We start from the raw sequence: 27799 nt of genomic DNA, 5'->3' as shown, positions 1-27799 counted from the left end.
TCAGACTAATCATTCTGAAGTCTTGTGAGAATAGTTTTTGAATAATCCATAGCCCAAGTCACTATTTCTTTTTAATAAATCATAATCTCAGAAGGAAACTTGGATCATCTATAGCAAATGTCAATCAGTATATCCTCATGTGACATTTTTAACATTCAGGCATGAAGTCTCTGTTTGAGTACTTCCAGTGGCATACATGAACTGAAACTTGAAACCCCCTGGTTAAGTTGAACCTCTCACTTTCAGTGTATGTTATTTTTTCTGTTAGTTATCGGGGAGAGAGCTTTCTCTCACAATCTGTTACTCACCTGTAAAATAAATTTTCTTAACTGTTTGACCTCTCAGGTTCCTTCCGAGCTCAAAGCACCTGTACTTACAAAAATAACATTTAACCATCACAAAGGAGCATACTATTGACTACTAGGATTGCAGGCTCCTTAAGTGTGTTTTCTTTGTTTTTTTTGGTACTTCCACTGCCTAACATAGGCCCTGTGCATAGGAAACATTCTGCAAAGCTTTGTTAAAATGACAATAAATCATCTGACCAGGCTTATATGAATCTATTAAGTCCAAACATCAGGCCTGGCAGTGCTAATCCTCAGTGATGCCTTTCACGTAAGCCAGGAAACCAGTGCTCCTGTGACATAGCAATTCTGAGCAGCAATCCTAGATCCTGTAATGGATATTTTGCAGTTGGGTTAGAGCAGGGTAGACCAGATAGGATGTTAATAACCTAAATTGATATTCAACACAGTTGATTTTTCCTCAGCAGCCTTGGAGGGATGAGTATCATCTATTGGAAACTATTTTTCTTACAAAAATCCTGGCATTTGTTCCATTTGTAGTAACATAAGCTTAGTCACTGTATGACATATGAGAGATAGAAGCACGTTAAGGCAGTGCTGGTGAGCATTTATATTAAACATTTCCTAGATATTTTTGCACAAAAAATTGTGTTAGCTTCTTGGGGTACAAAGATGAATATAACTTGTTTCCTGGCCTCAGGAACTTAGGTCAGTAGAAGCAAGCCACCCGATCATTTCAACATAATGTGATAAGGACATTGAGAGAAGTATATGTATAGGTACATGGGAATATGAAGAAAGCCATTAATCCAGCTGGGAGAGGGAGTTTGTTGGGAAAGATGTCCTGGAAGAGGTTACATCTGAAGTGGTTCTTGAAGGATGAATAGAAGTTAGCCAGAAAAGGAAAGAACATGCCCTCGACTATATGGCCAGAAGCCCAGAGGTGTGAAACAGCATGCCATGTCAGAAGAACCAGATTATACAGGTGTGATCCTAAGCCTATGTGGATTTAAATTTAAGGTTTCCATTGTTTTCAAGTGAACCATGATACAGTTGTTTGTTTTTTTTTTGTCATTTGCTGAGGCACGTAGTAGGATCCTTAGCCACAAAACTAGTGTGCAAACTCCACCAGAATTCACATTTCAGTGAGCATGTCCTCTACTCATTGTCACATACACGGTATTCCCCATGAAGTTACTTTAAAACTTCGTTATTTATAGAAAAAGGATCTAAAAAGTGCTGGTTGTAAAAAAGCGCATAGGGCCTTAAGTGGTTCTTAATGCACAAAAAGGAAGTTTGGGACAAACTAAACTACAGTACCAACTTTAGAAGTGGCCAGGATTATTATCATGAGTATTAAGCAGTAAAACATTATTTTATTTTTCTAAGCAAACTTTTCCCAGAATACCCATATAACATAGATGAAAGCAGTGGTAATCGGTTCCAGGAACCCTACTCACTTGCTTCCACTATTCCCCTCTGTGGTAGTCTAGACACATCTCTGTAGAACCTAGGACTATTCCATATAACCAAAGTTCTGTATAAAAATATGAAAAAGTGATCCCTAGAACTTACAGGAAAAACTCCATTGTGTACAAGGATTATTTATCAAGTGAGAAAAAAAACTTTGTGAGAGGTAAAAAGGCCTGTTTTTAAGGCTGTAAGTTGAATCTTGATTTTAGCTCCAAGGTAAAAATGGAACGCTTAGAGAAAAAGCTTGCTGGCTATGGGTTTGGTGGAACTTTAGTTCATTTTTATTTTCTACTACTCCCACTTGAGATTTCCTCTTCATTGCACAGCAGACTAAATGTCAGTCAGAATTGCTCAACAGAGTTGTGCTTACTGTGAGAAGGGAAGGGCATGTCATTTCTACAGTGAGACGCTGGAGAGAGGTGAAAAGTCTTCCCGTAATAAATATATACTTGCTGCACAAAGTGCTAATTGACTTGAGGTTTCTTTTCTTTTTGTTAAGGATAAGGTGTTGGGGGTGTTGGCAAAGGCAAGCCTCCAGGAGATAATGATACAGAATTTAATAGCTCCTAAGGCAGGACTCTTTCCTCTGTTGTACCTTCTCAACACAACCTGCCTGACAGAAAAAGAAAAATTTATATGATGAACCAGAGTATCTTTGTGTTTATCATTGATTAGAAGATCGATTTCTGTCTGGTTCTTAAGACCAAGATTATGAATCTCTAGGGATTACAGTTTATATTGGATTTGGGGTGCGGGGTAGTCTCTCAACAATCCAATATTCTATCCTGTTGCCCCCACTAAATATAAGTGCACTTGAATTGAGCCACACACTCCAGTTTTGGGTCAGAGCCGTGGCCCCAATACCTGTGAGAAAAATTTTGGAAGAATAATGGAGCTGCATCTGCAGGTGCCTAAGTATTCAATTTGCAAAGGCTACACTGCACAACCCATTCGATGAAATCGGCCTTGGAAAAGATCCACTTTCGGAAAAACCAAAATAGTCCAGATTCTATTTGTTTTCAGATTAATTACAAAGACTTCTCCACTTCCCACCCTTCTTCTTTTACTCTAAAATGCCTGCTTAATTTTCTCAGAAATGATGTCGATTATGTAGTGTGCAGAAATTTCCTGAAAGAGAGCCAGTATTCTATAAAGCACAGATATAAAGTCTATGAAGTCTATTAAGACTTCATTCCGCTAAGTAGACAGGATGGGGCTGTTGGCTTTTATTGAAGGCAGTGATGTCAAGTCAGGGATTTCTGAATCTTTTCTAGTTACAAATATGTACCTTTGAGTAATGAACCAGGTAAGGAATAGAAAAAGGTAACTTTTTGAATGCTCACGATGTTTGGCAGGCATAATCTGATTTCACATATATTTAACATTTTTTCAGATAATCTCACGAGAGAATGATAACCCCATTGAATAGATAAGAAAACTTAGACTCAAAGAGAACAAGTAGGTAGCCCAAAGACACCTAGCTAGTAAGGTGGCAAAGCCAGGTGTGAACCTAGGTCTTTCTACTCCTTGCTCTTTCCACCATGTTCCTTCATACATGATTGTTCTCAAAGCTGGGTGCTCCCATATTCTGACACTTCCATATACTCAGAGAAAGTAGATAGATCTGTAATGTATTTGCAAATGAATATTGCAAGCCATTATAAAACTTTTATCAAATATTCTCCCCAAGATAGCTCTACTCTGCCCCTGACTAATTGGTCTTTTGAGGCATCACTGTTTAAATTTTCTCTTGAACTGTTTTCGGATCAATTAACTAAAATCTGTTAAAAGATCATTTAAGTGTGGCAAATTAATTTTTTTAAGATTTTATTTTTAAGTAATCTCTACACGCAGCATGGGCTCACACCCACAGCCCTGGGATCAAGAGTCATATGGCTTACTGACTGGGCCAGCCAGGCACCCCCTAGCAAATGAATTCTTTTTTTTTTTTTTTTTTTTTTAATGTTTATTTTTAAGAGAGAGACAGCATGAGCAGGGCAGGGGCAGAGAGAGAGGGAAAGAGAGAATTTCAAGCAGGCTCCATACTGTCAGCACAGATCCCAATGCAGGGCTCAATCCCACGAATTGCTAGATCGTGACCTAAGCTAAAATCAAGTCTGATGCTTAACCAACCCAGGCGCCCTGGCAAATGCCTTAATAGTAAGAAACAAAGTGCAAACAAAGCAGCATATCTATTTGTTATAGCAACAGTAAGATCATGAATTGTAGCCTTTGACCATACCTCTAGCTGTGTAGCACTTTGCCCAGCTTCCAATAAGTAGTCAAAATAAATTTAACAGACTGGTTTTTGCTCCTAGATTTTCTCTGTACAAATTAATACTGGCCCCAGCCATAAGTGTCCAGGACTTGCTACACTGGTAGGTATGATCACTCATGAAAGCCCTTCAGCCTATGGTCACATGAAGCCCTATTGAATAAATAATCTTGCCACTTGATAAGGTAATAAGAAGTACCTCACAGTCACTTCATTTGTAAATTAGTAATAACGTTGTCTACTTTATAGGCCTGTTGTGAGCTTTGCAAGATTAGGTAGCCAGCTGCCTAGCCACAAGACCAACAGTCAAGAAAGATGACTATTACTTGTACTGTAGTACCCTGAATTACATTATTCCTGTGGTTCAGACTCTGTATATTCCATGATCACACCTGAAATGTGAAAGATCTTAAAAGGAAGTATATTCTAGAATCTTTTAATACTTGAATTTTTTAAAAGAACTACTTAGAATGATAGAAAAAATAATAGCCAGTAGTAACTGTTTACTCTGTGTCCAGGACTGTTTTTGAGCGCTTTTATGTTTATTTACCCATTTCCTTCTCAAAACAGTCTTCTGAAGTGGGCCTTAGTATTATTCCCATTTTACAGTTGATGAAATAGATGCAGAGTTTAAGCAACTTGCCCCAGGTCACATGAGTAGTAAGTAGCAAACAAAGCTGGATTTGAACCCAAGCAGTTTTATGCCAGAAACCATGCTTCACTACTATACTAAATGTAGCCAAATTAAATAACTTTGTTTTTCTGATTTGTGTCTTTTCATGTATGTTTAAGAAAGTCCTTCCCTATTTTCCAATACCGCCTACTCAAAGGTTTAAAATTTGCTTTTAGAGACACCTGAGTGGCTCAGTTGGTTAAGCATCTGACTCTTGATTTCAGCTCAGGTCATTATCTCAGAGTTTGTGAGATTGAGCCCATGTTGGGCTCTGTGCTGACAGCGCGGAGCCTGCTTGGGATTTTCTTTCTCTCCCTCTCTCTCTGCCCCTCCCCCACTCATGCTCCCACATGCACTCTCTCTCAAAATAAATAAACATTAAAAAAATAAAAATTAAAAAATAGAATTTGCTTTTCACATTTGCATTTTAATTGTCTGTCTGGAATGAGGTGGAATCTAATTTTATGTTGTTATATATGGATACCTGATATGCCAGCAAAGGCTTTTGAAAAAGAGAACCACTTTTTCAGTTGGTGCCTTTGTGACTCCCAGCTAAGTACTCTTACCTCTGAGGGCTTTTGTTCATAGCTCAAAAGATACTAAGAGAGTACTCACACCCCCTGTCCTGTAAATCTATAGTTCAGTTTATCTTTTTCTTTCCTTCTCCATTCCTCTTCTCTTCTCCCCTCTTTTTTCCCCTCTCCACCTGTCACAATTTCTCCCTCTTCTCTCTCCTTCCTTTTTAAGGATAGTGCCTGCCAATATTGGGAAGAGTGACTGAGTAATTGAGTGATTCATACTTTCAACTGTTATGCTTCCCTCCTGCAGAAGCTGTGGGGTTAGTTTTCTTTGAAGGCTGAGGACAGTAGGTTCTGTCAGATACACTCTTACAGGCATATTGATGATTCTGAGTGGGAGTCATATACTGGAAAGATACAGTGTGGCCCCAGACAGCTCAGGACAGAAGTCAGATTAAAGAGTCTGGTCTACATCTTTAGTTATTGTGTAGGGAAATAAAATCACAACCAAACTGTGATCTATTTTATAAATAATTATATTGAAATGTTACTGTGTTTTTTTTTTCAAATTTAGAGATATAATAAAACCTTGATTTTATTCCCAAAGCCATATTTTCACCAGTATGATCAATATTTATCCTCCCTGAGTAATAGTTAAACTTGTTTTCTGTACCTGCACTTCTTTACACAAGAGACTACATGTGAGGTGATATTCCGATAACAAAGAACCTAAGAAAACTAGACAATGCATAAGCTTGTAGTCTTGGGTCAGTGGTATTTCATATTTGCTTTCCTTTTCCTGTGGTAGATTTAAGCTATTAAACATAAGTACACAATCAGAGTCTATTACGTACTATAGTTATGGGATCTGAAATCCCATTCAGAAAGAAAATCATGCGTTGGAAACCCTGTGCAACTGAAGAGAGAGTTTCTAAGCTCCATTTTCAACTTTTTTCAACGTGGTTATCTGGGACTCTGGCTCATTCTCCTTTCTGCTGCTTCCCTCTGGCCCTTTCACTGCTCGTTAGCTTGCACCTAAAAATGAATGGGGCCGATGGAGGAAGTTACACAAAATAATTATTTGCTAGTCCCTAACTATTCTGGACATTTTTGTTTTTAGGGGAACATAATGTCATTTTGCTATTCATTTCAGTTTTAAATTATCTTTTGATTTTATTTAAATGCACATTATTTCTCATTTGTTCATCTAAAAAGGAAATAGTTTTTATTCATATCAGTAGTAAAAATTAATTCCAGTAATGAACTTTCCAGTAATGAGCTAATATTTTTAGAGTTCTAGAGCACCATAATTCCTGCTCAGATGGCAAACTGAGGAGATATAACCAAGTTAAAACAAAGACTGACAAGCTAATTATCAGCATTTCACGAATATTTAACATTTGGTATAAGAAGGTAGCCTACAGTTCTTTCTATCAAATTGTTGGCTGGTTACAGATTAGGGCTAGGGACCAAGTAAAGGGTTATGATGTTAACCTCCAAGATGGTAATTTGTAATTTGACACTCATACTGGGAATTTTATTACCCTGAAATGGTTCTTTTATTATTTATTTCTGTTCCTGCTCAGTAGAGAGCAATTTCTAAGGACTTTTTGCATGAGCCCTACTTTACTGTACCACAAGCCACACCCAAGGTTTTTTGTTTTGTTTTGTTTTGTTTTTGTTTTTATATCCTGAGTTAGGGAAACCTGACCTCTCCCAGCTTTGGCTAACAGCTTTGAAATTGGATAGTTTCAGTTCTCAAATCTGAGCAGCTTGCCTCTTCTTTATCTCCTTTGAGTGGTTGCTCACCCATATGAAGGTTAGTTTTTGTGTGTGTTTTGGAATCCCTTGTCTAATAAAAAACCTTTTACTGGATAGAATTCACAAAGTTTGAACTCCAGAAGACCTGAACTTAGTTGTTGACTTGATTAATTTCTTACCTCTCACTGTCCCTCTCCCTGAGTATTCACTTTCTCTTGCCCAAGTTTATCACAGTTACTTGTGATCTGGGATTTTAACTCTAACAGGATACCACATTTATCCTTGGCACTTTCGGTAGTAACTTCTCTTTCTTACCACCACCTGTTTCCAGCTACCAATTGAGGGCCCCTATCAGAATAGAGAGAATAAGTCCATCACCTTGACATACTTTGGATAAAAAGACACTGTGATAAATAGGACTTTTATATCTAGCCAGTAAAATACCTGTTGTCACCAGCATTTTGGATGACCATAATCTGAGAGCGTGGATTGGAATTAGTGATGTCTGAATACTAAAATGCTTTTCATATAATTAAATTGAAATGCAGATGTACCTTGTTTCACAAAAGTATGTGTGGAGAATGTAAATTAAATCATGCTTTAAATCCACTAGGGGAGCTTTGAATATTGTGATAAATTCTCTAACAAAGGAAGACACCCCCAGTTTACATCTTGTGCATATCTTTTTTCATATGTCTGTTTTGTGTAAAGCAAAGTATACTTGTATAAGGACAGTACCCAAGAGGGAGATGGGGCTTGTATAGGACAGGAGGACTTTGGTCAACTATCTGTGCTGAGATCTGGGAGTATGTAAATTTTCAATACATTTGGCCCATTGATTCCGGAGAGGTAGTCCTCTTGGGCTCCTTCTAACATCCACTTCTTATTTTTACACCAGATTGAGCGTTTGGAAGTAAGCAGCCTCGCCCAGACTTCCAGTGCAGTGGCCTCCAGCACTGATGGCAGTATCCACACAGACTCTGTGGATGGAACACCGGACCCTCAGCGCACAAAGGCTGCTATTGCTCATCTGCAGCAGAAGATCCTGAAGCTCACAGAACAGATCAAGATTGCACAAACAGCCCGGGATGACAACGTTGCTGAGTACTTGAAGCTTGCCAACAGTGCAGACAAGCAGCAGGCTGCCCGCATCAAGCAGGTCTTTGAGAAGAAGAACCAGAAATCTGCCCAAACCATCCTCCAGCTACAAAAGAAGCTTGAGCACTACCACAGGAAGCTCCGAGAGGTGGAGCAGAATGGGATTCCCCGGCAGCCGAAGGATGTCTTCAGGGACATGCACCAGGGTCTAAAGGATGTGGGAGCAAAGGTGACTGGCTTCAGTGAAGGTGTGGTGGACAGTGTCAAAGGTGGACTTTCTAGCTTCTCCCAGGCAACCCATTCAGCAGCAGGGGCCGTAGTCTCAAAACCCAGAGAGATTGCTTCACTAATCCGGAATAAATTTGGCAGTGCAGACAACATCCCTAACCTGAAGGACTCTTTAGAGGAAGGGCAAGTGGATGATGGGGGGAAGGCTTTGGGGGTGATTTCAAACTTTCAATCAAGCCCAAAATATGGTAGTGAGGAAGATTGTTCTAGTGCCACTTCAGGCTCAGTGGGAGCCAATAGCACCACTGGAGGCATTGCTGTAGGAGCATCCAGCTCCAAAACAAACACTCTGGACATGCAGAGCTCAGGATTTGATGCACTACTACATGAGATCCAGGAGATCCGGGAAACCCAGGCCAGACTGGAGGAATCCTTTGAGACCCTCAAGGAACATTATCAGAGAGACTATTCATTAATAATGCAGGCCTTACAGGAGGAGCGATATAGGTAAGTTATATGGCATTAAAATCCTAAATTATTTCTGTTTGCAGTTCTCCTCCCTTTGGATATGGGGAAGTGGCTTTAAAAGGTCTGAGAAGGGTGTCTTTTTTTTTTTTTTTTTTTTTTGTAGTGTCCAGAGCACTTTAGATATGTCCTATGGCATCCACATAGTTCCTATGAGAGCAAAATAGAGACACAGCAAAGTTAAATGACTCCTAAGATCATACACCAATGAAGCATTTTGGTCAGAGCATGACAATTACTGTAGCTCTCTAGTATTCTGTTCCAGTTTAGGACTTTCACATGAAGCCTGCACTTTCTAAGACATTTCACCTATTTATAATCACAGAACCACAAATCATTGCAACCTACAATTGTACTACATTGAATTCAAAAGATCTACAACCCTCTGAACTCTAAGAAATCTAAGAAAAATCTAAGATATAGCCTGCCTAAAATGTAATGAACATTGTAGATATTTGGCCTTAAATGCACTTATGTAAGCATTTGGTGTGGAGAGAGTAGACTGAAAATATATCCAGATAAACAACGTCCATTACCTTTGTTATGAATTGGCAAGTGTTTGAATGGGTGTGGACTTAAACATGAAACGGTTCTACAGTAGTTAGCGAATTCTCAAAGGGCTAACTGCTTCGAGTCATAATCTGTGCTAAAGGTAAAAGCTGGTCTTCTGTTCCATATTGCAATCCATATTCATATTAGACCACTCTCAGTTCTCTAAATACGTGTTTTCCCCCTTGTTTCCATCACATGCAAAGAGAAATATCCCCCATGGAGTACTCATTCAGATCCAAAGTCTGTCAGGCAGAGACAGGCCACCTCATTGATACAGATTAAGGGCCAGTCTTACAGAAGCCACAGGTCAGGGGAGGTCTTGAAAGACCTGAGTTTTGGTTCTATCCCAGATACTAACTCAAGAGAATCCTCATTTCTTCCACTCTAATACCAAGGGTTGAACAGACGATCTCTTAAGGTCCATTTCACCTCTTAAAAAAAAAAAAAAAAAAAGTTTTTCTGTTCTTGTTTTTTTTTTAAGTTTGCTTTTATGAGAAAATTTTAAGGCTTGTAATAAATTGTTCATGTGCATCACTTAGCTCTGAGAGGAGTTACAGCTGAGGGTGGTTTCAGGTGGTAAAAATACTATTCAGTAATTCAGTCCTGCCTCTTATCTTTGCTCTTCTGTCCTTGACTTCTAACTTGAGACTTTAAGGGAGAAGAAAGGTGAGTGTGGGAGAGAGAAATAAAGTTCTAAAAGCAAGTATATTACTATTATTTGTGTTTTATATATTCTTTCGTATACTTAAAAGACAATATCTAAAGTGAGCAGTCTAACAATCAAATATACTCTAAAAATAAAACACCTGATCTCTTATACAGTGTGAAACGCTAACCTTGAAAACTGGGCAAGTTTCTAAAGTTCTCAGTCTTGGTTTCTTCATCTGTAACATAGGAGTAATAACAGCCTTTCATATGCTTATTGTGACATTTAAATGGAAAAATTTATGTAAAGCACATAACTCAGTGCCTGGTCCCCTGAGTGCTTGATTGATGTTAGGTGGCAGTTGCTACTGCTGCTATTGAAATAGATCCCTCTGGGGCGCCTGGGTGGCTCCCCAAATCTAGGTTTCTGCTCAGGTCATGATCTCATAGTTTTTTGAGTCTGAGCCCCGAGTTGGACTCTGCTGTGACAGCGCAGAACCTGCTTGGGATTCTCTCTCTCTCCCTTGCTCTCTGCCCCTCCCCCACTCACACTGTCTCTGTCTCTCAAAATAAATAAACTTTAAATAAAATAAAATAGACCCCTCTGAGCATTGAGACCTGGGCATCCCACAGTCAGTTGCTCAAAAACACAGTTGCCTGCTTTGATCCCTTTATTTTGAACAGATGGTTAAACATTCCTGGTTTTAAATTCTTTCAGAGCTTAAAAGTCATACAGAGCTTGTTATGTCTTCAAGTCAGATGTAGGCCAATTTGAGAAAATCAGAGAGGAAAAACAGGTCTCCCAAGGCCCAGTTTTGTATCCATTTAAAATAATTCAAGGGCACCTGGGTGGCTCAGGTCATGATCTCACAGTTCTTGGTTTCAAGCCCAACATCAGGCTCTCTGCAGTCAGCATAGAGCTTGCTTCAGATCCTCTGTCTCCCTCTCTCTCTGCCCCTCCCCTGCTTGTTCTCTATCTTTCTCAAAATAAATAAATAAACTTTTAAAAAAATGTTTTAAAAAAGTAAATAAATAATTCAGACAGGACAAAACTTTACCTGGTCATTATCACCTCATTGTAAGAATCAAGTCCAAACCACTTGTGAGGTAATGAGAAGTGCATTTCTTTCATTGCACTTTGGGTTCTCTGTAGTTAGTAAGTGATTAGTTTTATGGAATAAAGAGAGCATAAAGAAAACTTAAGAATTTTCAAAACCAGAGGTAAAACTTGGAGGGCCAGGGGAAGACATAGTATAATGTATAATCTGACTTTTGTCATATCACTTCAGCTTTAGAATGGTCTTTCCTTAAAACAGAATCCATACACACACACACACACACACACACGCACACAATGTATATATATACATACATATATACTGTATGTATGTATATATATATATATGCATATGTATGTATGTATATATATACATATGTGTATGTATATATATATATATATATATATATAAAGGGAAGATTAAATGAATATAAACAAATGAATGGTATGTTTCATTAATTGTTTTTAATTTAAAGTTTATTTATTTTAAGAGATCATGAGCAGAAGGGGGGGGCAGAGAAAGAGGGAGAGAGAGATAATCTAAAGCAGGCTCCTCACTGTCAGCACAGAGCCTGATGTGGGGCTTGAACTCATGAACTGTGAGATCATGACCTGAGCTGAAACCAAGAGTCAGATGCTTACCCGACTGAGCCACCCAGGCATCCCTTAGAACAGAATCTTGAAGAAAGAAAGCCTGTTTTTTTCCCCAGGGAAAGGCAACAGAAATGTCACAACTGTTTCACTCAACTATTTTGTTGCACCACTATTTCCATGTATAGAGCAGTTAAAATTTTCTCCTCTGTTACATGTTTTTAACCAGTAAGTACACTTAATTTTGTTGATCTTTGAACTATTTCTGGTAGGTCAATTTTCCCCACACATTGAAGCTTATTCTTAAGCATCAAAACTTTTCATGTTTTAAGCATTTGGGGAGAATTTTTCTACCTTCTTTTAACAGAATAACACACCGAACCTTAACTTGATTGGAAATAGCTAGAACAGTAGTGTTCTAGCTCTGTGATACTCTCAGGTCAGTGAGAGTGGTAGGGTTATGTGCCTCTGCAGTAAGTAGTCCTAGACAGCTTGCTCTTTAAAGTTCTTTCGTCTACTTCTTATAAAAAAAATTTTTTTTTTCCTTTCCGTATCTCTACATTATTACTGAGCTGCCTGCAACAGCCTGTCTTTACTAATTTCTACTTCAGCTCTGTTGTATGTAGGTTTGGCTTTTTATCTAGGAAGGAAGTAGGCTATCTAGGGATGGACGTAAGGGACTCTTCCTCCCTGCCCCCCCAAGGGACTCTTCTGTGACCAGTTAAAGTGTACATGGCTGCACTAGATGCATTTCTGTTTATTTTCTATATTTTATTTTATTCATATATGAGTTGACAGGAGGGAGGCCTTGTACAGTTGTTGCTTGTTACTTAAATGAGGAGGAATACACTGTCACTGACGGCATTTACTGAATTCCTATGGTGTACATAATGGCAGATGGTTTATATATATTTGCTAATCTTCACAATAGCCCTTCAGGTGCGTTGTATTATCCTCATTTTATAGATGAGGAAAGTGAGGCCCAGTGGAGTTTTAAATTTTGCCAAAAGGTTACTCACTAAGTGGTAAAGCCAGGAATCATGCCCAGTTTTACTTGACTCCAAAGCCAGTGCTTGTTTTCATTCCAGGACAATTTCTTTTTTTCCCCAAGCTCACCCTGAATCCTATATGATTAAAAGACTAGCCTATAGTCTAGCTCTAGGAAGCATTGACTGCATCGGGTATGGGGCGCCTTTTCCAGGTCAAAGTGTGTGTTTCACTAAAAGCTGAGTCACTGTTTCTAACACATTTTATAAAATTCTGTGAATACAAAAGCTCTTCAAAGTTTTCTACAGCAGTGTAGATAATAGGGGAAACCTGCCTAAGGAAACTTTCACTTCCATCCTTATTTCCTCCTTTGCAGAGTCCCTTCTCAGTATTGTCACTCACTTAATTGCTTCCCATTGCTCTCTACCTGTGAATAGCGCCAAGTTGAGATTTTTACCCAAGGCCATCTACTTACTGTGAAATAATCAAAAACATTCAAACGCCTGTGGAGTACAGTCTCTCTCTTTTCACCCACATAACTATGCCATGCTGACTATGTCTTCAGCACCCACATGCACTCAGCCCAGGAAGCTACTGTAACAAAGCTTAGATATGAACTCCGCATCAACCTTTGATCAGGAATTAGGTGTTTAGTCTTTGAGCTTTGCATTGGGCTCTCAGATATGAGTGAGAGCATATATTTTGGGAAAGTAGGATACAAGGTTTAGACATTTTTTTTGGTGATGGAATTACACTAACTTCAGATTCTTCTTGTCCACATAGCCTGTGCATCCCATTAAAGTATTATCACAGGTTTGTTAGTGGAACCTGGGTTCATGTAGTACTTCAGAAATAGAAGGGGCCCTTAGATATCTAGTTTAATCTCATTTTATACATGACTACACTGAGACCCAGAAAGATAAAGTGACTTTTGCCGGGTCACACATTAAAATGGCTTAACGTATATTTTACTCTGCTAAAAACTGGAAGACTAGCTCTGTTCCCCTGGTGGATGTAATATATTAATAAGCCACCATAGGAAAAAGTTGATCCGTGGCAAAATGCATTGAAAATAGGGGAGAACCAGGAAACCATTCATTGACAGTTTTACAGGTTCCTTTTGTAGTTTTTTCCTTAGGAGATCTGGCCTGCAACCCTACTCAGCTACTGCCAGTATATGGCAGTGTCATGTAGGGCAGGCTAAAAACCCTTCTCGTGTTCACAAGCAGTAATACCATTTTGAAAGCTTCTATTTTAAGAGGATTACTGTCCTTTGGAAACTGGCTTCTTAGACTCTTTGTATTAAGCCCAGGGATATTTTAAATTGCCCTGAATCATAAGAGCAAAAATACAGAAGAAGGCAGTCGCCGTGAGCAGTCATCACATGCAGTGGAACCATGGGTAGCTAGGCTAACCCAATTAGCACAGGCCATTGGAGTTTTAACTAAACAAATGGTCAGTTAAATATAATTTCATTTTACCATCACTAGACATGAGAAAGATACGACCAGAGACACCGATTTTAGCTCCATTATTCCAGGTGTTAGCTCAATATCAACTGTAAATTGATCTGAGAGTCTCCAGAGTATATGTAGACTAGGTTTGAACAGTAAGTTGAAATTGAAACTGAGAATGTTGGATCAAATTAGCTATTATAAAGAAAAAAAGCCCAATTAAAATATGTCCTTATGAAGAATAAGACCTTCCATAAAAGAGATTTACAGACGTGCTGCTCTTCCCAGTTTAGCCACTGAAGAGGTCATAGAGGAAGAATAGGAGGGAAGGAGAGAGGAAGAGAGGGAGGGAAAAATTATTTTACTTCAGTAATTAATTGAGGTTGGACAAGCCTGAATTCACTTGCCAGTTCTGACACTAGTTAGCTGTGTGACAGTATGTAACTCATCTGAGACTTAGTTTTCTCTATAAAAACAAGGTAATGATATCTATTGTACATGGTTGTTGAGATTATTAAAGGAGATAATGTATGTGGAAGCACCTAGTATAGTCTGTGGTGTGCCAGGATGTTGGAAAGCTGTCATTACCAAGTTTCCAAATTGCCTAGAAACCCACCTCCGCCCCCGCCCCACCAGCTTTTATATTTATTCCCTATATGCTTTAGGCATCTGCTGTTTCTTGTCTTTAAGATAATGCACTGCCTACCCTGAAAGTTTGGGGGACTAATTCTATGCTTTTTACTTTCCAACTAAAGACTAGTTCAGTGTTCCCTACCCTCTTTTCAAGCTTCAACACAAATGAGGTAACAAAAAGTAAGGACAAGACATCTACTTTCCCTAATTCAGCCACGAATGTATTCAAGTTGCCACTACAGGTCATACCCTTACCCTACCTATGTGTCTCTTTTCTGGTCAAACACTGGCAGCAGCTACCTCAGGTCCCTGTTGGTGTTAGCACCGGGACCTCGTTCTTCCTGTTTCTCTTAATACCTGCTCTACAAGATTTTCAGCCATCCTGTCCTAGTGACCTGTTGCCCAACTAGAGAAGCACCACTAGCTCTCAGAGATGGCTCTGAACTTTTGAGCCACACCCAAAGAGTGATGCACTAGGTGAAGCATTCCCAGCCTGACACTCATCCAGTTCCTCATTCATCAGGAATTTGACCCAAAAGAGCACCAGGTTATCTTTGATCTAAGAAGATGACTACTGTGTGTACTAATCCAATGGCTGAAATACTTTATCAATTTATATATTATTATTTATTGTTTACCTACAACACAATCTACATGTGTTTTTTTATATTTTGTAAATAGAGCAGATTTTACTTCAGGGGGAAGTGGATTTCATCTGCCAAAATATGACATAACCTACATTTTAAAAAGATCTTACAGTCTTAAGGCTTTCTGTTTGCTAATAGTTGAACTCAAACCGTATTGAAATTTTCTTTGAGTTGTAGTCATGATTTCAGAAGAACTTTTGAGTAAAAAGTCTCAAAATGAGATTATTAATCTCATTCTTTGTGTTTAAACTGAAGTCTCATGGAAAACACATGCCAGTCAAAATCATACACTTGGATCAAGAATTGCCTCTCCTTTCATGTTCAGAGAGCTCTAACTGGTGTCATATCAAGAGGCTAAAATCCCTTACAGAGAGTTCTTGATTTTAAAAAATCACATTTGTAAAAGGCTGTACACAGTTTACCTTCCCTTCCCCTCTCCACCTCAGTCTTTGATATTAATATTTAATTAAAGGACAGAGGTGTTCTTTCTATGAATTCCCTAGAGATCCAAGTTCCTTGTTTTAGGATTTTGGTAGGAAGTAAACACTAGCAAGTAAAGCAAAAGAGATTATAATATTAATAATGAGAGTAGTGGGAACTGTAGTAATAGATGTTTTCTTCCTTTTGTTGTTGTTTAGATTTTGCATTTGATTAGTCGTATAGGAACAAAAAGTTTTTTAAAAGGCAACAGTAAACTCTAAAAAGAGGAAGCATGAACTGAGTGGTTCAGATTCTCAATACACCTCACTAACCTAACAAGGGGAAGTTACTGCATCTTTCTCAGTCTCCCATTCCTTAATTACAAATTAAAGTACCTTCTAGGGACAAAGGAGGTAAGGATTAAGGTAGAAATGTCTTCATGAATCAGAGGCAGATGCCACACATAAAAAGGCATGGGGAGGTGGAGGTGTGTAGTTATTGTTATTACTGGTGCTAGTGTTTTGATGTTTTGATGCTTACAGTGATTAACTAGATGTAGACTGAACCCTAAATTCCTCCCCTGCTTGCACTCCTCCACCCAAAATGACACCACATCATCTTTACTGGGCTCTTTGTGTTAGCCTGATTTCAGACCATAATTTCACATATAGGTTATGTAAGCCACATAAAAATGACTGATGGCACTGAAAAATGTTTGACTGCAAATTGCTATGCCTGATCAGGTTTGTGCTTTCAAATTGTGGGTTGTGAGGTTGTGAAAAAAGCTGAGGAACAAACTTCCATGACCTGGGTGAACAAATCAGCAAAAGTGTTTTAGCAGTGACAGGCCCATTAAAGTTCTTTCAAGGTGCTGAAGCAACCTGGGAGACCTGCATTCCAAGACACCCAGGGCATCTTGCCAACCTCTTTGTTCATAGCATTTTACAAAAGCCCCAGAGTTTATGGCTTTCTTGGTTTCCTCCCTGATGTTTCCTGCAGATCGGAGGTGCTTAACTATGGTAACCCAAACACAACTGTGTGAGTGTAAAGGCGCCTGGCTGGCTTAATAGAGCATGTGACTCATGATCTCAGGGTCATGAGTTTGAGCCCCACGTTGAGGATAGAGCCTACTTTAAAAAAAAAAAAAATTGTGCAGGGTGCCTGGGTGGCTTAGTCAGTTAAGCATCCAACTCTTGATTTCCGCTCAGGTCATGATCTCATGGTTTGTGGGATCAAACCCCATCATGGGCTCTGCACTAACAGAGAAGAGCCTGCTTGGGATTCTCTCTTTCCCTCTCTCTCTCCCTGCCCCTCCCCTGCTCAAAAAATAAACAAACATGAGGGGGGCCTGGGTGGCAGTGTCGGTTAAGCATCTGACTTTGGCTCAGGTCATGATCTCACAGTTTGTGAGTTTCAGCCCTGCATCAGGTGAGCTTGAACCTCCTTCGGGTGAGCTCGAGTCCCACTCCTGGCTCCACACTCTGTCTCCCTCTCTTTCTGCATTTTGTGGGATTCTCTCTCTCTACTCCTCACACATGCTCTCTCTCTCAAAAATAAGTAAATAAATAAATAAATAAAGGTTTCTTATTAAAAATAAATAACATGAAAAAATTTTAATTAGAAAAAACTGTAAGTGTAAATAGGATTTCAGCTACATAATAACAGCTGTGACTTTTCTGTTCTTTCAGAAAGTCCTCATTCTCCAGGTAATTATTATGACTTGAAGAGGGAAGCAACTGCTAGTAGTTATTAGTTGGTGAATTAATGCAGCTGTTTCAGGTGGACCCATTGTGGGTCTTGCTTCACCCTTGAATTCTGCAGCTTTGTGTCACCTTGGCAAGTCTCCTAACCTGTTGGTTGTTCTGTTTTCATCTGTGGGGACATGGAGCTCATTCTACTTACCCAAATGCTACTTTGCTATTTAACTAATTGTTAATAAAGTACTGTCTGTGGGAACAGTAGTATATTTTCATACTTGGGAAGACTCTCAGCTTGAGGAGATCTTGCTATTAATTTCTCATGTAACCGTGAGTAAATTGTTCCATCTCTGAAGGACTTTATTTTTTACAAGGTTATGGTGAGGATTAACCATTTCTACTCGACTCTTTTTAGGGATTTGCAAAGATCAGTTGAAACTTACTTGAGATACTTTCCCTCTCACATGTACAAAACAGATGTCTTGAAAGAAAGATAGGTAGGACAGTTTCATCAATTTAAAGGAAAGCTTGGAATAGTCCAGTGAATGGACTTGGTTATCTGGCAAACTTGAGTCAGGGAGATAGCAGGAACCCATTTGTATGTCTGTGCTGGCCCTCCTGATGATGAAATAAGAGAGGCGTGTGCCTCTCTTCTTCTTCTTGAAAAGGACAGAATGTGTACCCAGAAACCCTTTTGTGTGATGTCATAGGAAAAACTCTGAATATCCTGGAACAGTGAAAACTTCTAAAAATGTAAGTTGAGAATGTGTTGATAGATGAAGAAATGGAGGGTTAGAGGAGAGAAAAAAATCAGAAATAGGAAGCCTTGAACAGTAGAGCCACAGAGCACTTGAGAGAGACTGCATGGCAATCAACAAGCAGTCCTGTTGAACTTCCTCACTAGGAATTGTTGGAGGGAGCTGGGAGGATTATAAGACAAAAATGAAACCAAATGTATATCTGTGATCTTTCCCACAGAGCTCCTTTTTTGTGTAGGACATTTGACCTCTAACTCTTGTTCAGTCTTCACAGTTGCCCTTTGGAGTAGGTAGGTTGCCTCTTCCACACTGGTGAGTTGCAGAGCCGGGGTTTGAATCCAAAACCCAGTCTGAGCAGATCCATCAGCTGGTACAATTGCATACAGATTGCATATAAACAGAAGTACAAAGAGGGCACAAAGTGGGAGGAGTGAAGACAGAGAGCCTTCAGATATAATATGAGATGAACCAAATCCAGTCAGAAAATGGCTTCCAGAACCTTTGACATGTTGGTGACTATTGTATGATAAACATTGGCTTATAATAATGTTCAAGAGTGTTGGTAGGGGCGCCTGGGTAGTTCAGTTGGTTTGGCATCCAACTACTGATTTCGGCTCACGTCATCATCTCACAGTTTGTGGGATTGAATCCCACCTCAGGTTCTGTGCTGACAACACAGAGCCTGCTTAGGATTCTCTTTCTCCCTCCCTCTCTCTCTGCCCCTTCCCCAATGGTGCTGTCTCACTGGCTCTCTCTCACAAAATAAAGAAATAAATGTTTTTTAAAAAAGAGTGTCGGGAACAAGTGCTAAGGACTTTTGCATATACTCTATGATTCACATACAGTATTACATATTTATATATAGTGTTATATAATTACAGAATTTCTATCTTACATACAGATAAAAATGTGAGGGGCAGCCTAAGGTGTTATTAATAAATCATCTTAGCTATTCACAAGTGAAAGTATCCAAAACCTATTTTATCACAACCCAAGCCATCAATCATACAGCCCAAAGAGGAACCTGAAAGAGATACATGCAGGAGGGAACTCCATAAAATACTTTGAAACAAAAGTTGCATATGGCACAAGGAAATCCAGTTTATGAAAGAAACTCAGTGTGAAATGGACCAAACAAATAAGAGACTTATACTGGCAGAAAACAATGCAACAATACCTTCAAAGTGCTAGGGAAGAATAACTGTGATCTTAGAATGCTGTCCACCTAATTTATTTTTTAAGAAAGTGAAATTAAGACACTTTCAGACATGTGTAGACTAAGATTACCATTCACAGAAACCTTTGCTGAAAGAAATACTAAAGGATATGCTTCAAGGGCGGAAGGACCTCAATGGGTGAAAGAAGTCAGTAAAGCATGTACTAATTTAAGTACAGACTTTAAATATATATATATATATACATACATACACTAAAAAATCTAAATTTCTTACATCAATTTGGATCTAAAATTCTGGAAAAGAATGTGGGACGCAAGGGTTGCATTTCAAAGGAATATTAAAGAGTGTTGGAGCGCCTGGCTGGCTCAGTTTGTGGAGCACACGACTCTTGATCTCAGAGTTGAGTTCAAGCCCCACATTGGGTATAGAAATTACTTAAAAGCTAAAAAAAGTGTTAAAACTTTGAAGGAAGAAACATTTTGTACCCTAATCTGCCTGTCACTTGCCACTTGGCAAATTTCTGTTTATCTTTGTCCCCTTCAATCAATGATGGGTGCTCCCACTGCTAGGAATTTACCCAAGGGATACAGGAGTACTGATGCATAGGGGCACTTGTACCCCAATGTTCATAGCAGCACTCTCAACAATAGCCAAATTACGGAAAGAGCCTAAATGTCCATCAACTGATGAATAGGTAAAGAAATTGTGGTTTATATACACAATGGAGTACTACGTGGCAATGAGAAAGAATGAAATATGGCCCTTTGTAGCAACGTGGATGGAACTGGAGAGTGTTATGCTAAGTGAAATAAGCCATACAGAGAAAGACAGATACCATATGTTTTCACTCTTATGTGGATCCTGAGAAACTTAACAGAAACCCATGGGGGAGGGGTAGGAAGAAAAAAAAAAAAAAGAGGTTAGAGTGAGAGAGAGTTAAAGCATAAGAGACTCTTAAAAACTGAGAACAAACTGAGGGTTGATGGGGGGGTGGGAGGGAGGGGAGGGTGGGTGATGGGTATTGAGGAGGGCACCTTTTGGGATGAGCACTGGGTGTTGTATGGAAACCAATTTGACAATAAATTTCATATATTGAAACAAAAATGATGGGTGCTCCCAGAAACATTAGGATAAATAAAACATAAATGTGAATGCATTTTGCTTTTCAACTAGGTGTGTAGATATGGGGCTCCTGAACAGTAGATGAAATGACTGAATAGGCTAACTTAAACCTTCATCCACCAACGTGGCCTTCCTACCGCCGACTGTTCACAGGAGCCGGAAGGCTCTCATGATTCTTACCTCATCTTCTCACCTGACCTTTTATATTGTACAAAAAAGTGTATGTTGCCCTAGCAAGGACAGTCCCCAGGTTTGGGGCTGGGATATTCTCTAGCAGCAGTCTGTGAGCTCTGGCTTGTCCTTGCCCTGTCTTGGCCACTGTATCTTCACCCAGAATTAAGATAGTAGAAGACAAGCATATCTTTACAAATAGCATGTGGAAAGAAAGAGCACTGACAGAAAACACTGTCAGCGGAATGAATTAAAAATGATACTTGGGGCGCCTGAGTGGCTCATTGGGTTAGGCATCTGACTTCAGCTCAGGTTTGATCTTACCATTTATGAGTTTGAGCCCCACGTCAGGCTCTGTGCTGACAGCTCAGAGTCTGGAGCCTGCTTCAAATTCTGTGTCTCCCTCTCTCTCTGACCTTTCCCCCTTCACACTCTGTCTCTCTCTCTCTCTCAAAAATAAATAAACATTAAAAAAATTAAAAAAAAAAAACCACAATACTGACGAGGGACTTGTGCTTTCGTGTGATGCCCCTACTTTCCTTGCCCTGTTTAGCCTCTTCCTTGTATTTGATTAAACTAGCCCTTTTTTACACCACCTCCCCCCCCCCCCCGCCACCCCACCACCAAATAATACTGACAGATACAAGAGCAGTCAAGACTTTACCAGGGATTTGTTCTATACAAATATATCGGGAACTATTTCCTCTTGCTGAATGGAGGTATCAGGGGTAATACAGGTATGGGAGTAGCTTGCTTTTTGCGACTCTAAAGACTGTGGGGTGAGAATTACAAGTAGCTAGGGGTTTTAGCTCAGTTTTAAAAAGAACTTCTCTAATGGGAAAAAATGCCTTAAGATAAATGAAACCCGGCTACTGGAGGTATTCAAGGAGAGATTGCTTGTCAGGGATGTTATAGAAATAATTCCTCAATTGAAAGATTTAACTAGATTTCTAAGATCTTTTCTAACCCCCAGAGTTTAAGATTCTTTCTAGTAAGGTAACCTATTTTTATCTTTCAACAACTCTAGAGGGGTAGGGAGGTACATGAAATAGTGATAATCTTAGAGACATGTAAAATTGAGTGTGAGATATTTATTGATGTGGACTGCAATGAGCCTAAAATGAGATTAAGGCCATGAATCAGTCACCACAGGAAATATTTGGCTGGCTAAAAAGGTTTTCAAATTATGCATGAATTCCTTTCAGGGAGCATGCTTTCAAGTGATGCCTTCTTTAATAAATAGAAACATTTTCAGGGATGCCTGGGTGGCTCAGTTGGTTAGGCATCAGACTTTTGATTTCAGCCCAGGTCATAATCTCATGGTTCATGGATTCAAGCCCCGCATTGAGCTCCACACTGACTGCGCAGAGCCTGCTTGGGATTGTCTCTCTCTTCCTCTCTCTGTGCCCCTGCCCTGCTTGCTTACTCTCTCTCTCTCTCTCCCAAAATAAGTAAATAAACATTAAAAAAATAAGTAGAATCATTTTCAGAAAGGCCATTATATTCCTTGGTAAAACTGTGAAGACAGAAAGGAGACAACTGGACATTTTTTAATGACCTCTCCATGCTCAAATGAGTATAAAAGATTAAGATTATTACCATCATTTTATAGGTGAAGGAACTTGCTCAGAAAAGTGAGCTAACCTAACTAGGACCATATAGCTTATGAGATGCAGACCTAAGACTCAAACCCAAGTTTTCCTGGCTGTCATACCTGTAATCACTTTTCCCCAGTGTTTATTATAACTGGCATCTTTGACTTAGAATAATGTTTTCAAGACTCATCCATATTGTAGCATGTGTCATTACTTAATTTTTATTTCCAAATAATACTCCATTGTGTGTTACACCACATTTTATCCATTCATCTGTTGATGGACATTTTGTTCTTTCTACTTTTTGGCCATGAAGAATAATGTTGTTGTGAATGTTTGTGTATACCTAAGAAGGTAGAAATAGGTTTTCATCTCTCTTCAGTGTATACCTGGAGTGGAATTGCTGGGTCTTATGGTAATTCTGTGTTTAACTTTTTAAGGAACTGCCAAACTGTTTTCCAAAGCTGATGCACCATTTACATTCCCACCAGCTCTGTGAGAGTTCAGATTTCTCTACATCCTTCCCAGCATTTGTTGTTATTCTCTTTTTGACTCTGGGTTTATAGCGTTTTTATTACACTCCTCCTTCCATTGACTCCACCTTGACATCAGGCTCCAAACAATCATGTCATTGTAGCTGAGTCTAGCTCCTGTATGGCAATGTAATTTGGATCAGCTATAGACCTGACTCAGATTTCTTACCTACAAAGGGAGTTTAGCTCATCTGGGCTTCTTGAGTCATTTCGAAGTGGCATCACAGTGTAAAAGGTTAAGAACTTGGGTTTAAAATCAAAGAACATGGATTCGAATCTTTGCTCCCTACTTAATTTCTGTATTCCCTTAGGCAAGTCACTTTACCTCTCTGAGCTTTGTTTCCTTATCTGTAAAGTGAAGATAATACCTACTGCCTTCTTGGGTTTTACAAATGAATTTGGATTATATAGTAGGCACTGAATAAATGGCAGCTGCTGCTGTTACTTTTTATTCTGTTTTAATGGTATGTGTGAGCCATGTTTAATATCAAATAAGATTCTCCAACATTCCTGAAAGGCCTAAAGAACTATACAATTACGAAACACATGCCAAAAGATGTCACATGGGTCTGTCTGTTTTTATCAGCAGACTTGTTGCCACCACGGCCATGCTCCCCTCCCTGCCACCCAACATCATTCTTTGGCTTAGGAGGGTTATTTGCTGCTAGGCCCAGCCCTTCCCTTAAATCTCAAAGGACTGGTAACTTTGCAGCAGTCCTTTTTTTGTTTGTTTACATTCATTTTTGAGAGAGAGAGAGTGCAAGCAGGGGAGGGGCAGAGAGAGAGAGACACAGATTCCAAAGCAGGCTCTAGGTTCTGAGCTGTCAGCACAGAGCCTAATGGCAGGGCCTGAACCCATGAACTGTGAGATCATGACCTGAGCCAAAGTTGGACGCTTAACCGATTGAGCCACCCAGACGCCCCTGGAGCACTCCTTTTATAAAGTCTCTTTCCCATCTCTGGTGAGGAGAGAGAACGATGAAATAATCAAACACTAAAACACTACAGAGCAGTGAGCTAAGATAAGATGAGCCTGTAAAGGCAATAGTATATCAACGTAATCTTATGGCACTTGGTGGACTTAAAATATGGTAGAAAATCAGTTCTGGAGGTGGTGCCTGTTTCTGAAAACATGTCTTGGGCAGCAGATGAAGTGAAAAGGCAGTCACAGAGAATGTTGGCCCTAGTTACAGGTAAAGGTTGGAAACACTTTCTGATCTGTCCCATCACATTAGTAACAGAATTTTGGTGTGAAAGCAAGCAATACAAATGCCTATCCAAGGTAAAGGAGAACTCAGTAGGATTCAGTAATACTGAATAAAAAGGGTAATAAAATAATAAGTAATAAAGGGTGAAAAAAAGTAAAAAAGGGGAAAAACTAATAAATTAAAAAATAAGTAATAAAAAGTGTTGGCTGTGCCTTTTTTTAAAAAAATTCTCATTTCTTAGAAAAAGAATGGAGTTTAGGATGTAATTATGTATGATACAGATTATTGGAAGGGAGAATATCAGTGATGCTGCAACATGAGTTACCTTAAACTGAAAACTTCTGTGTATTCCTTAAAAGTTTGTGTACTATATATATGGGGTTAAAAATAAGGAAAGGGCAAGGTAGTTTTAAGTGTCTGAGTTCGGGCATTTTTATTTTTTTAATACAAAGCCCTCTGAGGCTTCTATGCTAATGTTGGGTGTGTGCTTGCCCAAGTAGCATTCAGGGGTAGTGTATTCTGTTGGGCTGAGCCCTCTGCCTATCAGAGAAGCTTACATTTTATTCACCATAACCTAGAATGTATTTCTTGTTACCTTTCAAGTCTTTTTTAATGGTTAGTTTTCAACTGTCCTTCTACCTACGTAGCTCTTTGTTTGGTTCCTGGGATTTTCAGACACAACCTACCCCAGTCTGTCCTCTTCACCTCTACATAACCCATTTTCTTAAAACACTGTGTTCATGTCACCCTTCCCCAATCAGCAGTCTGCTTTGGGCCCATTTACTATCTGTTCCAGAATTCCAACTCCCATGCCTACCTTTTACGGCCAGATTTCCCTTTTCTCTCCAACATAGATCCATCATTCCAATTATCCTGTACATTTCTACCTCCTGCCCTTTACCCATGTTCTTTTTCCACCTAAAATCTTTGATCTTGTCCTTTAAACATGTTTCAATCCTACTGGTCCTTAGGTGCCCAGCCCAGGTTCCATCTTTATATAAATAACCTTCTCATAGGTAGTCCTAAGTGCTAGAGATACAAGATGAAGAAAAGGACCTGTTCCCAAGGAACCTCATCTCCCTCCATTCTGTTTTTTTCTCAGCTGTAGCCACACAGGCCTGCTTTGTGTCCCCCAAACCTGCCAAGCCAGTTCCCATCTTGAGAACTTGATACCTACTATTCCTTCTGCTTTGAGATACTCCTCCCCCCACATCTTTATAAGTCCATTCATATCGTCATTCAAGTTTCAGCTCTCATTGCTGGAGAGTGCCGAGCAAGAAAGAGTTCTTCTCTGACATTCCAGCTTAACCTACCATCAGGCACTCTGTTGTATACCCCTACTGACTACATTTTACTTACCCATACCTGCAATTGTCTTGTTTTTTCTGCCTCACCTCCCTCCCCCACCACACACCTTAGCATGTAAATTACTGAAGGTAGGCATTCTGTGTTGCTTACCACAGTATACCTGGTACACATCAGACTCTCAGTAAGTATTTGTTGACTAAGATGACCTAGACGCTGTGCTTGGCCATGGGGATGATAGGTCCTGAATCATGAATATCCAGGTGAGTGACTTACCCAGTATCAGAATAAGCTACTGGTGACTGCTAGAAGGTCATTTTCCATTTATGTGCTGTTTATCTTGTGATGAGACCTGCTTAATTGTCCTCTATTTTTTGCCTCTCCCCTCTGCTGCTCAGAGCAGAGTAAGAACTGCCTCATTTATTATGAATATGCTCAAAGCTAACCAGGGCTGCTGGCATCGCTGCAAATACTGTGTGTTGAGAAGATTGTGGAAAAACCATGTTGCTGCTATGATATGGCCTTGTGACAAGCTGTCCATTCCAGGGACTGAGAACTGAACCCACTAGCATGCCTTGTTAGCCCAGGCCACTGACTTAATTTTTCTGTGCTTTTGTTTTCTTCCTTTGCAGAAAGGATTTGGGGGATGGGATGTGAGAGTAATACCAGGAAAAATACAGAATGCATAAAATTCTAACTTTTCCCCCATTCTTAGATGTGAACGATTAGAAGAACAACTAAATGACCTAACAGAGCTCCACCAGAATGAAATCTTAAACTTGAAGCAGGAATTGGCCAGCATGGAAGAGAAAATCGCATATCAGTCCTATGAACGGGCCCGGGACATCCAGGTTAGCATGAAGGATCACATGTAAAAGCATAAGACTAACAAAAAGTAGAATGGTGGTTGGCAGGGGCTGGGATTGAAGGAAATGAGGGGTGCTTGTGTAATGAGTATAGATGAAAAGAGCTATGGAGGTGGATGGTGGTGATGGCAGCATGACATTATGAATGGATTTACTACCATTCAGCTGTACCCTTAAAAATGGTTAAGGTGGTAGATTTTATGTTCTATGTCTTTTACCACAATAAAAAAAAAAAAAAAAGAAGAAGAAGAAGAAGAAGAAGAAAAAGGAATGAAATACTGATGGATAAATGTAGAAAACATTAAGTTCAGTGGGAAAAAAAGCCAGTCACAAAAGGCCACATATTACGTGATTCCATTTACATGAAATGTCCAGAGTAGGCTATGGAGACAGAAAGTAGATCAGTGGTTGACAGGGGCTACAGGGAGTGGGGAAGGGAATAACAGGGATAGGGGATTTCTTTTGGGGGTGATGAAAATGTTCTAGAATCTGATAGTAGTGATGGTTGTACAACATTATCAATTTACTAAATGACCCTGAATTGTACACTTTAAAATGGTTAAAATTAAATGATAAATTTAATGTTAGGTGTATTTTACCATAGTATTTGAAAAGTTCAGGAAAAAAGATGCAGAACATAGAATATCAGGAGGAGGTTATATTAACTGTAATTTACCTATTCTTGAAATGAGGTACATCTCTCAAAAGTCTATACCATTTAGGGGTGGTATGCTTGCTTGAGTTCTTAGGAAATGTTCTGAGGTCTCAGTATATAGAAGATTACATGCATTATTACATCTGTTGGCTCCTGCTTCAGGAGCTGGTCTGACAAGATTCATGGCCATCTTGTCTGTCTTCTTCTATAAAAAGGGCTTTTGTCCTAGTTGCCAAACCCAAGCCTTTTACAGGCACATTGCCAAGCAGTTTGTGACAATAACACATGAGGCAGTAATGTTTAAGGTTACTAGCCCTCTAGTGTATGCTGTGAAGAAATAGAATATGTAACTTTTTCTTATCTTGGGAGGTATTTCTAGGGGAACAGTTGCTGATTTCATATGAAAGCATCTTGAAATAAGCTAGTCTTAGAGAAGGGAAGTGGTCCAGGAATCTTTTTTACAGCCCAAACGAATCAAGAGAATGTCTAGATCATTTGCCCAGCTGCCACTTCTCCAGACTTCAGAATTCTGTTCATGTTTTAGTTTTTTTCCCATGATCATTCTGGGCTGGGTAGTATTCATTGACTGTCCATTCACTAGCTTGCTTCAGCCTGAAGTTGCCTAGCCTTCACCTCAAGTCCTGGGAAACCAGGACGCACTGAAACCAAGACCAGAAAAACCTCGGGCTCCCACCATTACTGAACTTTACAGGATACCTGACCTTAGCTAAGGAGATAGGTTCTGTCCTCTGAACGTTGTGGGTAAATTTCATATAAACTCATGCTTGAAAGGAACCTTTTACTTAAGATATTTGGTCTACTGCTTGAGCATAGTGCCCTCTTTTAAAGAGATCAACCTAAAAGGGGGG

The 27799-nt window shown here is 39.4% G+C and overlaps 1 protein-coding gene across 6 annotated transcripts in view; it reads left to right on the top strand.

Moving 5' to 3' along the window:
* The window catches only part of TMCC1 (transmembrane and coiled-coil domain family 1), a 248172-nt gene that overhangs the window by 215057 nt on the left and 5316 nt on the right, over positions 1–27799 (top strand). For 4 of the 6 annotated variants that reach the window (XM_043588198.1, XM_043588196.1, XM_043588199.1 and 1 more), the window contains 2 exons: positions 7904–8838; positions 26125–26260. In XM_043588198.1, coding sequence (XP_043444133.1) covers positions 7904–8838; positions 26125–26260 — 1071 coding nt within the window. Of the gene's footprint in view, positions 1–7903; positions 8839–17530; positions 17549–26124; positions 26261–27799 lie in introns of all 6 variants that reach the window. The other 2 variants (XM_043588195.1, XM_043588197.1) reach the window with 1 other exon arrangement.

Source organism: Prionailurus bengalensis, chromosome A2 (genome assembly GCF_016509475.1).
Source record: "Prionailurus bengalensis isolate Pbe53 chromosome A2, Fcat_Pben_1.1_paternal_pri, whole genome shotgun sequence".
In the NCBI taxonomy this organism is placed as follows: domain Eukaryota; kingdom Metazoa; phylum Chordata; class Mammalia; order Carnivora; family Felidae; genus Prionailurus; species Prionailurus bengalensis.
Note: the sequence above shows the minus strand (reverse complement) of the source record. Positions and strands in the feature narration are given on the sequence as shown.